Source organism: Lissotriton vulgaris, chromosome 8 (assembly GCF_964263255.1).
Source record: "Lissotriton vulgaris chromosome 8, aLisVul1.2, whole genome shotgun sequence".
Lineage (NCBI taxonomy): Eukaryota > Metazoa > Chordata > Amphibia > Caudata > Salamandridae > Lissotriton > Lissotriton vulgaris.
Window position 1 is genome coordinate 468238248 of NC_141696.1, and position 14329 is coordinate 468252576.

A 14329-nucleotide genomic window follows, 5' to 3' on the forward strand; every position below is an offset into this window, starting at 1 on the left:
CGTCCAGAAAAGCCGGCAAAGTTTTATGGGTGTGAAGCGGAGGCTGAGGGAGATGGGGATGCGGTACTCCATGCTTTACCCTGCGAAACTGCGCATCGAACATGGCGACCGGACGCTGTTCTTCGATCTCCCCGATGCTGCCTGCAGGAGACTGGTTGGACACTTTGCCTCAGCGTCGGACCGCTCCGGAGGACCATTCGGAGGGGGCATCAGGAGGTCCAGGTTCTCAAGAATAAACTCTGTTTTTGACCTTCTCTCTGGGAGGGTTGTGGCGACCGGCATCGAACATTGACATTGATTCTTTTCTCTTTTACCTCTTCTGATTTTCTAAAGTAGGAGGGTAACGGGGGGGGGGATGTCTCCTTTCTCCTCTGGGGGCTTTTTGTAGGTTAGTTTTTAGGGGCGACAGGCACACTGCTAGTTGGGGTGGCTCTAGTCTAATGCAGGGGTGCAGGGTGGGGGGTAGTTGGGGTGTGTGCTTTTCTTTTGCTCTCTTCTTCCTACTTTTCTCATGGCTAAGGTACTATTGTGTTGCATGTATTGCTGGGATGGCTGCTTTCCGGGGGGGGGGGGGGGGGGGGGGGATTGCTGGGGTGGGGCATCATTGATGATGGGGGGTAAGTCTTTGAATGTACTCAGCTGGAACGTGAATGGGTTGGGGGATCGTATTAAACGTGGGGTTGTGATACAACTGCTTAAACGTTGTGTTCCGGATATTGTTCTCTTGCAGGAAACTCATCTTGTTGGCAACACTTGTAAGGCTCTGAATAGGAGAGGGTTTAAAATGGTGGCCCACTCCGGGTTCTCTACGGGGTCCCGAGGGGTGGGTATCATGGTGCGCATGTCTCTTCCCCTGGAGGTGGAGTCGACGTTGGTGGATGACAGAGGCCGCTATGTAGCCGTGGTGAGAAGATGGGAGGGGCGTACTCTGGTTTCGGTTTATGTCCCCCCGGGGTTGCAGACGGCCACCTTCCAAGACCTGGGCGGCGCCATTTTGGGCCTTCCGGCGGGGCTGCTGATACTGGGCGGGGACCTTAACTCTGGTTTCAGGCGCCTTGGATCGTTTCCCGTCCAGAGATCTTCGCAGTGCACACTCATGGCTCCCGGATTTCATGAACACCATGGGCTTCATTGATTGCTGGCGACTTTTACATCCCGCCCAGCGACAATACACCTTCCATTCCGGGGCTCATGGTAGTCTCTTGTATCGACTACATACTGACTCCCTTGGCTCAAGCACAGTCTGTTTCTAGTGCTCGTCTTATGGCCAGGGGTATCTCGGACCACTCGCCGGTTTGAATGTCATTTGTTTTTGGCATTGTGGCGACGACCAGGGTGGCGCCGATCAACCCCTGGTATTTTCGTAACCCCAAGACTCGAGAACTCCTTGCTAAGTCTATCGAGCTGTATTTTACTGAAAATACGGGTTCGGTGACGTCGGCCGTTTCCCTTTGGGAGGCCTTCAAGACTGTCCTTAGGAGAGAGGCTTTCTCCTTGATAGCTGAAGCGCGCAGACGACGGGATGAGGATTTGGAGCGGCTGGAGTCTGATATCGCGGACCTGAATTCCCAGTTAGCACTGGGGCCGACACCAGAATTGCTCCATGCTCTCTCCCTGAAGCAGTCTGAGTATAGTGCCACTGCTACTGACGCTGCCAAGGCGATGGGCAGGGACCAGCAAGGCAGGATCTACGACACCGGAGACAAGGCGGGCAAGCTTCTTGCCTGGTTGGACAAGCAGGAACTGGCTTCCCGAGTGGTACCTGAGATCCTGGGTGACGACGGCTTGGTCGTTACTGACCCTACTGCTATTGCCGCGGCGTTTGCTGACTATTTTGAGACGGTCTATACGTCTGTCTCCGCTCTGACCAAATCGGACTCGGCATCCTTCTTGGAGGAGGTTGAGCTTCCTTGTTTGTCGGATATGGAGCGCGATGACATGGACCGCGGTATAACGGCAGACGAGGTCGCGTTGGCAATAAGGTCGCTGCGCTCCGGGAAGGCTCCGGGACCCAATGGTATCCCAGTGGAGCTGTACAAAATCAAGGCGGACACCGTCGCTGTACCCCTGCGGAATATGTTCCTGGCAGCTCGAGACGCCGGTGAACTCCCGCTCGATCAACGTTTGGCCACCATTGTGGTCATCCACAAGGAGGTGAAGCCTCGAGACCTTTGTAGGTCGTACCGCCCTATTTCCTTGTTAAATGCCGAACCTAAAATCCTTGTGAAGTTGCTAGCCAATCGGCTTGTGGGCGTGATTGTGGACTTGGTCCACCCGGACCAGTCTGGTTTCATTCCTCATCGGAACACGGCCCTTAATCTTCGCAGGCTTCACGCGGTTATGGCACGAGCACACATGCTCAGTGAACCGACTGCTTGCTTCGCTTGACGCGACAATGGCATTTGACTCGCTCGAGTGGAATTACCTCTGGGCGGTGCTTTCTAAATTCGGGTTTGGCCCTGACTACATTAGTTGGGTTCGACTCCTCTATTCCTCCCCGATGGCCAACGTGAAGGTGAACGGCCGATTGTCGGCCTCCTTCGCTTTACGCAGAGGCACTAAACAGGGTTGTCCGCTGTCGCCGCTCCTTTTTGCTTTAGCGCTGGAGCCGTTGGCCGCATGGAGCCGTACTCATCCTGATATTGATGGTATCAAATGGTCGCCCGGCTTTGAGGATCGCGTATCGCTTTATGCGGACGACATTCTTCTCTATCTCACCTCTCCCGGTCGGTCCTTAATTGTGGCATTTGACGTACTGGGTACTTTTGGTGGTTACTCGGGCCTGGTCATCAATTGGTCTAAGTCCTACCTATATGTGCTGTGTGGGGACACTCCGCGTCTCCCTAGAGGTTGTGCTATACAGGTCTCGCAACAGGGATTCAAGTACCTGGGCATCTACATTTCCACGGATGCCCGGGCACGGTATGCGAACAACTTGCTCCCCCCTCTGGCGCGCCTGCGGCGTGACATGGAGGGCTGGAAGAGACTACCGATGTCCCTGTTGGGCCGCGCGGCGTTGTTCAAGATGATGTCCCTGCCGAGGTTCCTCTATGCGCTTCAGAACACGAAAGACCCAGTGCCGTCCAAGTACTTTGGGGAGGTTGAGAGCTTGCAACGCTCCTTGTTGTGGGATGGCAGACCGCGCATTTCTATTGCCAAATTGACTATTCCGTGGTATGACGGTGGCATTGCCTTGCCCGACATACGCCGCTATTATTGGGCGTCTCAGCTAGTGGCCATTAATCACGGCTTCTACAGACCGGCAGTCAACCCAGGATACGCCATGGATCGCTGGCTCATGAATGACGGGATGTACTACAGGGCGCTGTATTCTAGATCTCTGGACCGGAAACTGACTGGACCCACCAGGACTGCGGTGCACTTGTGGAGGGCGGTGACAGACTTTGTGATGGCGGGACAGGCTCACCATGGCTACTCCCCTTTATGATTCAGACTTGCTGGGGAAACTGTGGCACTCTAAGGGGTTTGATCGGTGGGACCTCATCGGCATTTCCAAAGTCGCGGATGTGATGTCTAAGGGGGAAATCAAATCATTCACTGCTTTACAGGCCGAGTTCCAATTGGGGGCCACGGAATACTTTCGATATGCACAACTGCGACACGCACTCACATCTTGCTTGCCTTTGGGGGACAAGGTTCCCGAATCATTCCCGCTGGAGGACAGGGTGTTGGACGGCCATATGCCTGATAGTGCCATTTCCCTGACCTACAAGAAACTTATAAATGTACGAACGGACCTATTGGTGACAGTGCGAGACCTCTGGGTGAATGATGGGATTGAGATGGATGACGAGGAATGGCAGTCAGCGGTCTCCTCCCCTAAGGAGGTGGCCATCTCTGCCAGGTTGCGTCTGGTCCAGTTGAAAGTGCTCCACAGGGTGTATGTCACTGGCCCCAGGTTGATTCGGATGGGGCTCTCCCAGGATGGCCTTTGCAGGAGAGGATGTGGCGCAACGGCCACCTTTATGCATATATTTTGGGAGTGCCACGTCATTGCCTCCTATTGGGAGCGAGTGCATGCGATTATGAGAGTTGTGACTGGCGTGACTCTGCATGCGGAGGCTCGACGCTGTTTGCTGAACGTGTGGGGTCCGACTGACTACAATACTGCTCAGACCCGATGGGTCACCCTGGGTAATATGATGGCCAAGAGGAACATCGCCCAGAGGTGGGGTGCTCCGACCCCCCCCACTGTTAGTCTTTGGAAGACCAATATGGATTGGTGCATGCTCCGGGACAAAACTGTTTACATGGCCCGGGGTAAGCCCAAGATGTGGGGCCTGATCTGGAGTGCCTGGAACTCATATAGAGGAGATATCTGTGTACCCCCAGAGACGGCTCGGCCGGAGGTCCACCTTTCTCCATAGCTTCCCCTTCCCCAGGTTTCACGTGGATCTATCCTGATTTCCTGCTCCCCGTCCACATGGTTGCCTTATGTCCTGGTACTTTTATGATGTGGTCGATCCCCGCCTCTCCCCTGGGATATGTGCCTTACCGTTTTTTATGCTCCTTTGCCTTGCCATCTTCTTCCTCTCCTCCCTTTTCCTCTTCTCTTTTTTCTCTTTTCTTGTTTTCGTTGGTTTTTCTCGTTTGAGATTTCTTTAATATCCATAAAATTAAACCGGATTACTCCTTTTTTTCCAGTTTTGTACATGTTTCCGAATTGAATCACAATGCTGCCTGGCCTCCGGGATGTACGGCTGAATAGCGGTGTACTTTGTTTTGGTAAATAAAGGTTTTCCCCCAAAAAAATTTAAAAAAAATCAAAGGGATTGAGAGCACTTGTTACCAGCGAGCAAGGCGACTGGGATCGCCGAAACGCGTTTGGTTTGAGCACGGCATTGCACTAATTAAAATGAAAAAATAAAACTTACAGCGGCTGCTGAAAAGAAGGAAGAGTCCGTGCAATTATAGTTTATTCGTGCTCACCACCATGCCGCCATAACGCATTTCAGCCTGAAGAGGCCTTGATCACATGACGGGATACATATAGATATATATATCTCCCAAAGTGCTCATTCGAGCGAGAGCGCACTCCCTAATGCGCAGCAGCTCTAGCCGCAGAGCGCACTATCTTCAAACTCGAAGCTGTGGTTTGTAACAAAGCCAAGCTGCCATGGCACCGCTAATCAGGAAATTTTAAGCCAGCAGAAAAACTGGGGCCCACCGAGGGTAAAGAACGAATAATTAATTGACATGCAAGCACTAAGAGCTTACTAAAGTAAATGTGTTGCTCCAAAGACTACAAAGTCCAGCATGCAAGTCGAACCAACGTGACCTACTAAAGGTGTGGCATGGTTAAAAACAGAATGGTTTCATCTGCGTGGGCTCTCGCTCGAATGAGCACTTTGGGATATACATATATATATATATATATATATCTCAAGGTGTACTGAAGTATGAATGGGTATAGGAGTGTCTGTATGGATGATTCAGTGGGTGCGTGACCAACTGTATAAGTGAGTGATTATGTGTCTCAATTAATGTATAGGTGGGTGACTAATCTGTGTAAATGTCTGCATCAGTGTCAGTTGGTGTGTAAGTGGCTGCATGGGTTGGCAAACAGCTACACGAGTGTCTACATGGGTTACTGATTGGTTGTCAGTACCTTTATAGGTGCCAGAGTGTCTATGTGGGTGGTGCAATTTTCAGCATGGATGAGAGTGGGTGATTCACTGGGTGTATGTGTTCATGAGTGCGTCTGCATGGGCGAGTGAGTATAGTTGTGTCAGTGAGTGAATGAGTGTCTCAGTGGTATATGGGTGAGTAACTGCATGTGTGAAATGCAGTATATGTAATGTTGAGAGTATACAAGTGACTATGTGGGCGAGGGATTGAGTGGCTGTATGGGTGAGTGTCTGCTTGTGTCAATGACTGCATTAGAGTATGTGCTAGTATCTGTATGAATAAGTGAGGTGGTGTATAATTATAGGTGAGTAAATGGCAGAACGATTGACTTTGGGTGTCTGTCTAGGTGTGTAAGCAACTATGGGTGAGCGGCGGTGTGCAAGTGTCTGTATGGGTGTATGAATGCATATATCAGTGGCTGTATTGGGGAGTGACTGTGTATGAGTGGTTGTATGAGTGAGTAGATGTGTGTAGACCTATGAATCAGTGAGTGGGTATGTACTAACTGGTATTGGTGTATGGTTTCGAGAATGGTAGTCTGAATTTTGGAGTGGGGGTATGAATGATGATATTAGGGAGTGAGTAGGTGCATCAGAGATGTCACGAGTGAAGTCATGAGTGATGTCACGGACCATTTCACGAGTGATGTAATATGTGACGTCATCAGCACTCCATTGCGGGGCCGCGAGTTATAGTTCGCTCAGCTAAAAATACACACACAAATTACAAGGTTCCTAAAACAAACTCACATCATCAGCTTCTGATCATCTGCAACAGACCCAAACAGTGACTCGTGAAGCAGGTGCCAAGCCACATCTTCAACCACAGCCGAATGCCCAGTAAAAATAGCCTTTGCATCAACAATTTTGCCTTCTTTTGGTCCAGCGCTTATGTCCCACAGACATACAGTCTGAAAAGAAAGTAAATCAAACATAAAATGGTTAATTTGCTTTAGGTAGAGGCAGAGCCTAGATTTAAGAAACATTAAAATGGTACACTTGGTGATAACGTGCAACCCAGAGAGCAACACTAGATTACAGCCAGCTTAACATTTATCAAAACAATAAATTATAAATAATCATGCCACTGCCCGGTCATAACCGATCAGAGCCAGTTTCTGGTTTAAACAGAGCCATGCAATAGAAAGAACGAAAGCAAGATCAAGGCAATGACATTTAAATTAGATTAAATAAACATTAAATCTGAATACAAAGGAGAGCTTGTTTTTTTCTAGCAGAAACAAGACACAAAGCATTAGCTGGACCCCTCCCACAGTGCAGGTCCTTACACAAACACCCGTTACCCTCTATTTTACTATGAAATTGTGTGCTTTTGTCCGAATTCAGTCTTAGCAGTTAGATGTTTGCATCTGGGGTGCCCGTTTTGCCTGTATTCGGTCATAATTTCAGCAACTGCTGATGCAGTTCGTTATTTGTAGGATTCCAACTTCTTTAATTCCTTTACTTTGCCAAGCTGTGCTTTCCAGATCAATTAATTGGCTAGACAAGGGCAAAGCTTTGAGTCCTGGCAGTTGACTCGTCTGTTGACGAGAGTCAAGAATTACTACAAATGGCTTAATTTACAGACAAACCACAAAAAGAAAAAGCCACACACTGAATGAAGAAAACCAACTACAATTGTAGGTTGGACTTTAGAGGGCTAAAGACACTTCAACTATTTTGTACATAGTGCTTGCTCCAACAAAAGCGTGGCGTGTAATTAACAGCTGCTTATACAACTCAGACAAACCATCACTACACTTTAACATTCAGGATTCTTACATGGTCATCCGAAGCACTCAGGAGGTGTCCACTTAAATTGGAATTCCAAGATAAGCCATAACCTTCCTTTTGGTGACCTCTTAACCGCAAATCTGGGCTACACTCGCCACTTGGATCTGAGGAAGAAATCAAAAAACATGCACCATAAGGCCCAGAACGTGAACACCATTTAGCACTCAATGCATATTTAAACTTACCTTTAATTGTGCACCGTTACTGCGAAATAAAGCATTCCCCTAATTTCTGAAAATTACATTCTCTAACATTTAAGGATTGGGGAACTGCAGCCCCATCCATCCCATGTACTGCACAACTGCTAAAAGCACTGCCACCTGCAAGACTTTCTAGAAATGATCAACTACATCTTTCAAGCACTATTCAGGTCAAAGCATGGAATGTAATCTGTGCTATTTGCATTGAGACGTCCGTCAAGTGGCAGATCATAATAGTGTCAATGCCATCATTCCATGGGACAACAATGAACATTGTTGCTTGAACAACTAGCAGAAAAGAAAGAGGCGGCTCTGCGCCTTCTTTATAGGCCACACTCCCCATGGTGGCTAGTCCACCTTTTATTTCTGATCACCTCAAAACGGAAGGAGGGGGTGGGTGCAGGGTGCCATAAAGGGTTCACCATAGAACCCTTAAATTTCACAAAATTAATGGCATAAATATACGCATCCCTACAATCCTTTTGATTGGTTAACATCCCAAACGTTTCGTTATAAACCATTTTACTTTTTTTTTTAACTACATCCTGGCCTTGGTTTGTGTTCAGGATAACCTTTGACTCCTCAGCTTGGAGAGCAGACACCACGTTCAGATCCCTTCAAAGCACTTTTGTAACTGGAGATGGACTGATGAAGAGATTTCTCGCAGGAGGTTGTTCCTAGTTTAAACTGCAAATCTTGCAAAATGCCCTCCTTTCATTATTAAAGGACATGCAGAGCTTAGTTCCAGTCCTCTCTGCTGCAACCGTCTTCATCTTGGACTCCCCCAATATGCGTACAGTTGTCAGCATCTCCAGAACACAGCAACCTGGTGAGCTACAAATACTAACAGTCAAACATACTACACTAGTTTTGTATCACTTTCACGTCTCTAGTGACCGCCTGCGTGCTAGCAAAATACAATTTGGCACACACTGAATACTATACAATAAAAAGTTACTTAATCTCAGTGTAGCTAAGCAACATCTACCAGTCTGCAGTCTAAACTGCAAATATGAGCTTTTAAGTTTAAGATGTAAACAGCAGAAATGGTGGAAATTGCGAGTTGGGGTATGGTATCTATTGTGCAGGGATAGATCTTTTAAGGGCCTCCAGTGCCATCCTCGGTACAGAATTGTAGAAACCTGCCTAAGTCAGGCGGGGGCACCATGAAGGACAAATGAAGCAAATGGAAATATCGAACCAACGGATTTTTGTCATGGGTAACACGCAGTTTGCAAGGTCTGGAATTTTGCTTAGAGACCATAACATGCAGTCAGCTTTGTGAAAGTCTTGTGCAGGGTACTGCATTTACCAACGGGCATGGGTTTTCCTGCAAGCTGCCAAGTGTGGTTGGTTTTGGCAGGGTTGGGGGTAGGCTGGGGAAACATCTACACTTCACGAGGTAGGTGGCTTTGAGGACTCTATTGCCCCCAACTTAACAGGGACTTGACCAACGTTGTACATAATCCAAAGGGTTCCAACAGGGAACTGGGAAAGGAAGGTAGAATCATTAGATCCTAACAGACAGCAGGGGAAAAGGCAGACATAACACGACAATATGGAATATCTGTTTACCCCCTTTTGCAAAATCCAGATTCCGCACTAGGGAGACAAGCTTCTTCTGTGGAGAGAGAAGGGAAATAAACCTTTCAAGAATATTACACTTTGCAGGATATCTTCCTTCTGGAAAAACAAAATATGGACTTTGGACCGGATCATTCTATTACATGTTGCTTCAGAACAGGTCTGCTTCAGGCATAACGCTCTCTATAAAATGTATCTTCAAGCCTTACGGTCTAGCAATAAAAAGGCTGTCTCCCTTCATTGCCACTGGACAAGGACACAAATATTGCCTGGTGGGATAGGCTGTAGGGAGGGGATAACCGAGGAGGTAAAGATTAAGCCAACACTAACCTCTGATACAAAAGGGACCTTCGCTCGCACATTGAAAATCTTATGGCACCTTTCCCTGTGCCAACATAGTAGTACTTGGAATTAATTCTACTCCAACCAACCACTACGACTTCCTTGTTAAGTCCTCAGCAAATGGTAAAGTGCACCACCATTATATGAAAAGCAAGGCATACATCCAAAGGTGCTTTAGGGGAAAGGATAAGCACAGTCTGATCTAAATACGGAGTTATACATATGCAGGCAACCAAAAAAATTCTTCCCATTAAGAGGTCATATTCTTAACATTTTAGATCTGCTGTTTCCCAATGTACTTGTTCCAGACTGCTAAAGGTAGGATTTTATTACGAGTAGTAATATTCTCAGAAATATATTCTCGCAAATAGGGAGGGGGCTGTAAGGTGGGTGGGGTGGGGTGGGGGGGGGGGAAGAAATACATCGATTTTTTTTTACAGAAAAAGGTTAAAGCCAACATTTAAAGTAGAACAACATTTCACAGCATTATGACACATTCCCTTTTTTAGTGCAATTAAAAAGTGACCAACATCTATTGCTACATCCATTAATCACATTTCAGCATTTAGTGTTTTTATTCTATCACAAGTCAATGTACCATATTCGATTAAAAAAAGGTTTAAGAATGTGACAAGACGCTGAAAATAAAAAGTCAAAAAATGTGAGTACAGGTACATTTTAGGCTGAGGGAGAACCAACTATTTCGGAAAGAAAGCTTAAGCTTAGCTGCAGCCAAAGAGCACAAAGGTTTATACCCAATCGTTAGCTTTAGCTTGTTGCAAATTTATGTTAGGGAGCAGTGAGCTATAACCAAAATGATAATCTGAAACGGAGGTGCACAAAGCTAGGGACATAGATGGCTTAATTTCTAAATAAGCTATATCCCTTTGATGAGGTGGACAGGTGCAATCTGGGACAACTTTCGTATGGAGGTGCAGAGATCCCAAGGGAATTGGATTACTACGGTAAAAGAAAAAAATCCTCAACTGTCCTTTGCTTTCTAGCTGCCTTAGCCCAGTTGCTCTCACTGTAATTTAGTTTGTTCTAATATAAACACTGATATTATGGCATACATTGGAATAAAAATTGAAAGAAAAGAAATTAACGATTTACCGCTAGGAAACAAGTTAGCAAAACAAGTTCTAGCCTAAAGGCCTTTGACATTACACTTCACTGTAATTCTAGCAGCTGCTTCCAAGAACAACTTTCTGTATCCTCCCAAGATACTTTGAGGTCAAGGATTAAAAAAACCCGTGCCTTACAGTATTAGAAAAGGGACTAGGTTTGAAAACCCTTCAGAGGGGCTCTAAAGAAAGCCTAATGAAATCTCTACTGAATATCTTGAGGCTGGATTTTATTAATTACTACGTCTTCAATGGCTCAATAGCATCCCCGTAGACTTATCAGCTGACTTTACTGATTTTTCAATTTTACCTTTTCTTTTTATTTTAGCTAAACTTCTGTCTATTCCCTATACATGTTGCGGTTCTGATCACTCAGAGAAAGACTAAAGGATGCCCAGTCTGTCTCTGGAAGTAGGAAACACATAAAAGCAAAAAGGCACAACACTATTAGCTGTGAAAAGAATCCAAAAAGTAGCAAAAATGAAGGAAAAAAAAGACATGCCTAACTAATATGGGTTCTAGACAATGAATGCCTTCTGGTGCCCTCTTGGGACACCACTTTAAAAGTAGAAATTTAAATTGGAATGTAATCACCCACCTGGCTTTGAAGGGTGTTTGGTGTAGTCAAATACCAACACATCAGAGGAGGGTGTCTTTGTAGCGATAATGCAGGGATTCTGTGGCATGTACCTGGCTCGATTCACCTCGCCTTCATGGTTGATCTTAATCTCAGTTTCAATTTTGCCAGTTACAGATCCGAAGCCTCCAAACTCTAGGGTTAGTAAACATATATGATAAAGGATACATGCTTCGACATTTTTCATAACAAACTATTTGAGGAGCCTTTCCTTTTAGAAAAATAAATAAGTGCAGAAGATAAACGCAGGTACACAATACATGAAAATAACATTCATGATATTACTAGCAACGGTGTTAGGAATTTCTGGAATACATGGTACTTAATACATGCATGCACCCTTTATAGTATGAAGTGTCTTCCGCTTGGAGTGCGCAGAACGGACCTGTTGCTAAGGCTGAATTTGCTTCCCTTACAAATTATAACAGGGGCGTGGGAGGGACTAGCCAGGCAGGACAGACTCACCTATGTGGAAACTAGGTGCAGGATCCAAATCATGTTTTGTCTGTCCCCTACTACAACCGTTACAACGTTGTTTTTTTAAGCCCATTGTATCTCAAATACAACATTGCTACAGCTGGGGGGGCGCTAGAGGGCGCCTGAGCTAATGGCCGCACCTCTGTGAGGCTCTGGCAGCCTGGCCAGTAATATCCTGCATTTATCCGCTTGACCTGGGGGTCGGGGCCTGAGACTCGCACCGAGTGTGAGACTACCCGTCCTGCAGTGCCCACCCGAGTTTTGAGACGATTCGTGCCCCGCCTCCCGAGTTACGGGGCTGGAAGTGACTGCCGGGAGGAGGCTCTGCGAAGGACTGCTGCAGTGCGCTGGCCGCTGGACTACGCGAGGCCGCGGACCCACAGGAGGCGGCTGGGCCCCGGAATCGCCATCTGCGGCCTGGAGGGCGGGAGTCCGGCGGACGGCGTATCGGGGGAGTGCAGCGGTGAGTCTGAACGCCGGTCGCTGGGTCGCGGGGTGCAGCGGACAGGCACTCAGCACCAGCGCTCGGCTGGTGCTCTCTGAGATATCGGCGCGGCCCGCCTGGGCTTGCTCACGGACGCTGTGGTGCTCCCGCCCCCGCCGCGCACATCCCCGCTGGCTACCCTGGACCTCCGGCGGGAAGGAGCTGCCTAAGGCTGCGGAGTTTGGGACACTGGTGGCCGGCTCTGACGCAGGAGTCACGGGCGCTGCGGGAGTGGTTGGGGCCTCATCTCGCCAAACTGACCGCCGCCTCCTGAGCACTCCCGCCCTTGAACATTGCTTGTACCTTTCTGTGCACGCTAGGTCTCACCTGAAGGGACGAGTGCATTCAAAGCGCTCTGGACGTTGTGACTGAGGCGAGAGGGGGGGACTGCGGCCCCCTGTGGTCTGCCGATCTGTGCACCAGCCAACTCAGCCCTCGGGGTGCTTGCCAAGTGGAGAACTGTTGTCTCGGGAGCCTTGGCCAACGGGGGGTCCTGTGCTCTTCTGCTCACCAGGGGCCAGCCCCGCTTTTCATCACCTGATCTGGCGCCATGGGCAAAAATGACGCCAAACAGCCCAAGCTGTCCTTCGAACCCCCTGCCACCAGAAAACCACTGCGGGGTACCACGGGGAGCGGTGGCGCCCCGGGACCGTCAAGCGCTGAGACGCCCCCTGCCCCGGTGGCTCCGGAACTGCGGCTGCTCATCGATGAAATGCGACAAGGCTTCGCAACAATCGTAGACAAGGTGGACCGCTTGTCTTCCAGGATGGACGGAGTTGCGCAGAAGATTGAGGTTCACGAGGAGCGGCTCACGGAGGCGGAGCGGCGTATCTCCACTGCTGAAGACACCTCCAACACTCACGAAACGCGCCTAACCCGTATGGACAATATCCTTAGGGTGATCGCAGCTAAGAACGAGGAGTTGGAGGCGAGGAGCCGACGCAATAACATCCGCGTCACGGGGGTTCCGGAATCCACCAACACTGGTCGAATGGAGGACTATGTGGAACGCATACTACTAACCGCGGTGGGCAAGGAGGCCTTCTCTAACCAATTCATTGTTGAGCGGGCGCACCGCTCTCTAGGTCCAGTGCCAAAGCCGGGGGCGCAGCCGCGTCCCATTATCGCCCGGCTGCTCAATTACCGCGACAGGGATGTAGCACTCAGGGCAGCTCGCACGAGCCGGAACCTGGTCTGCGATGGAGTACATTTTTCCCTCTACCCGGATTTCACGCCCATGGTACAGGAGCAGCGGAGAAAGTTTCTAGATGTGAAGAAGAAACTAAGGGACTTGCAGGTAGATTACGCTCTTCTGTACCCGGCACGCCTCAGGGTGACCCACCAGGGCAAACAGCACTTCTTTACGAACCCGCAGCAAGCTGAGGACTACGTGAAAAGGATCCGCACCGCCAGGAGGGACAGGCGCAATGATGAGGAGGATGAGGCAGGCGGCAATCGAGCCGAGCAGGATGAATGAAGCTGGGGGTTTGCTCTGCGGTTGGTCGTCGACTCCTTGTTGACCAACTGCTACTTGCTTTGGGGTCTACATGCCCTGGAGACTAGGACCATCTTGCCCTACCCGCGGAGTCGCTGGTGAGGGCTTCCTTGTACCCTTGGTGTGCTGCTGGATGATTGTTGGCTCCTGAGCATTTGGGACCGCTGCTGGCGTGGAGCTGGGTTCGAACAGAGGTATGGCGCGGCGGAAAGACAAGCGTGCGGTGGGAGGTGTGTAGGGTGCGTACCTTCTTACACTGCACACTGCCTGACGAGAGGGATATTGGAGGGAGTGGGCCTTTGTGAAAGCTTGGACGCTGGCCTACCAGCGGACTGTGGAGACTCGCTATGGAACTTTTGCCCTACTCCCAATGGATCGGCCTCGCCCGCCGGCGATGCCACAAGTAGAAGTCTGGGAGCTGTATAGGCTTCATGCTGAGGGATAGCTATGTTGCGTGCTGTGCGCTATTGCTATGATTTGACTACTGCGCAAGTTGAAGGGTGTGCGGATGGGAGGGGGGACGCTGTTGGGACTGTGTCTGACC

General features: G+C 48.9%; 1 protein-coding gene across 2 annotated transcripts in view; it reads right to left on the bottom strand.

The window, feature by feature from the left end:
• The window catches only part of RBBP7 (RB binding protein 7, chromatin remodeling factor), a 98948-nt gene that overhangs the window by 47657 nt on the left and 36962 nt on the right, over nucleotides 1-14329 (bottom strand). For both annotated transcript variants that reach the window (XM_086934260.1, XM_086934259.1), the window contains exons 4-6: nucleotides 11291-11464; nucleotides 7431-7546; nucleotides 6399-6559 (exon numbers count right to left, since the gene is read on the bottom strand). In XM_086934260.1, the coding sequence (XP_086790386.1) occupies nucleotides 6399-6559; nucleotides 7431-7546; nucleotides 11291-11464 (451 nt within the window). The remainder of the gene's footprint in view (nucleotides 1-6398; nucleotides 6560-7430; nucleotides 7547-11290; nucleotides 11465-14329) is intronic.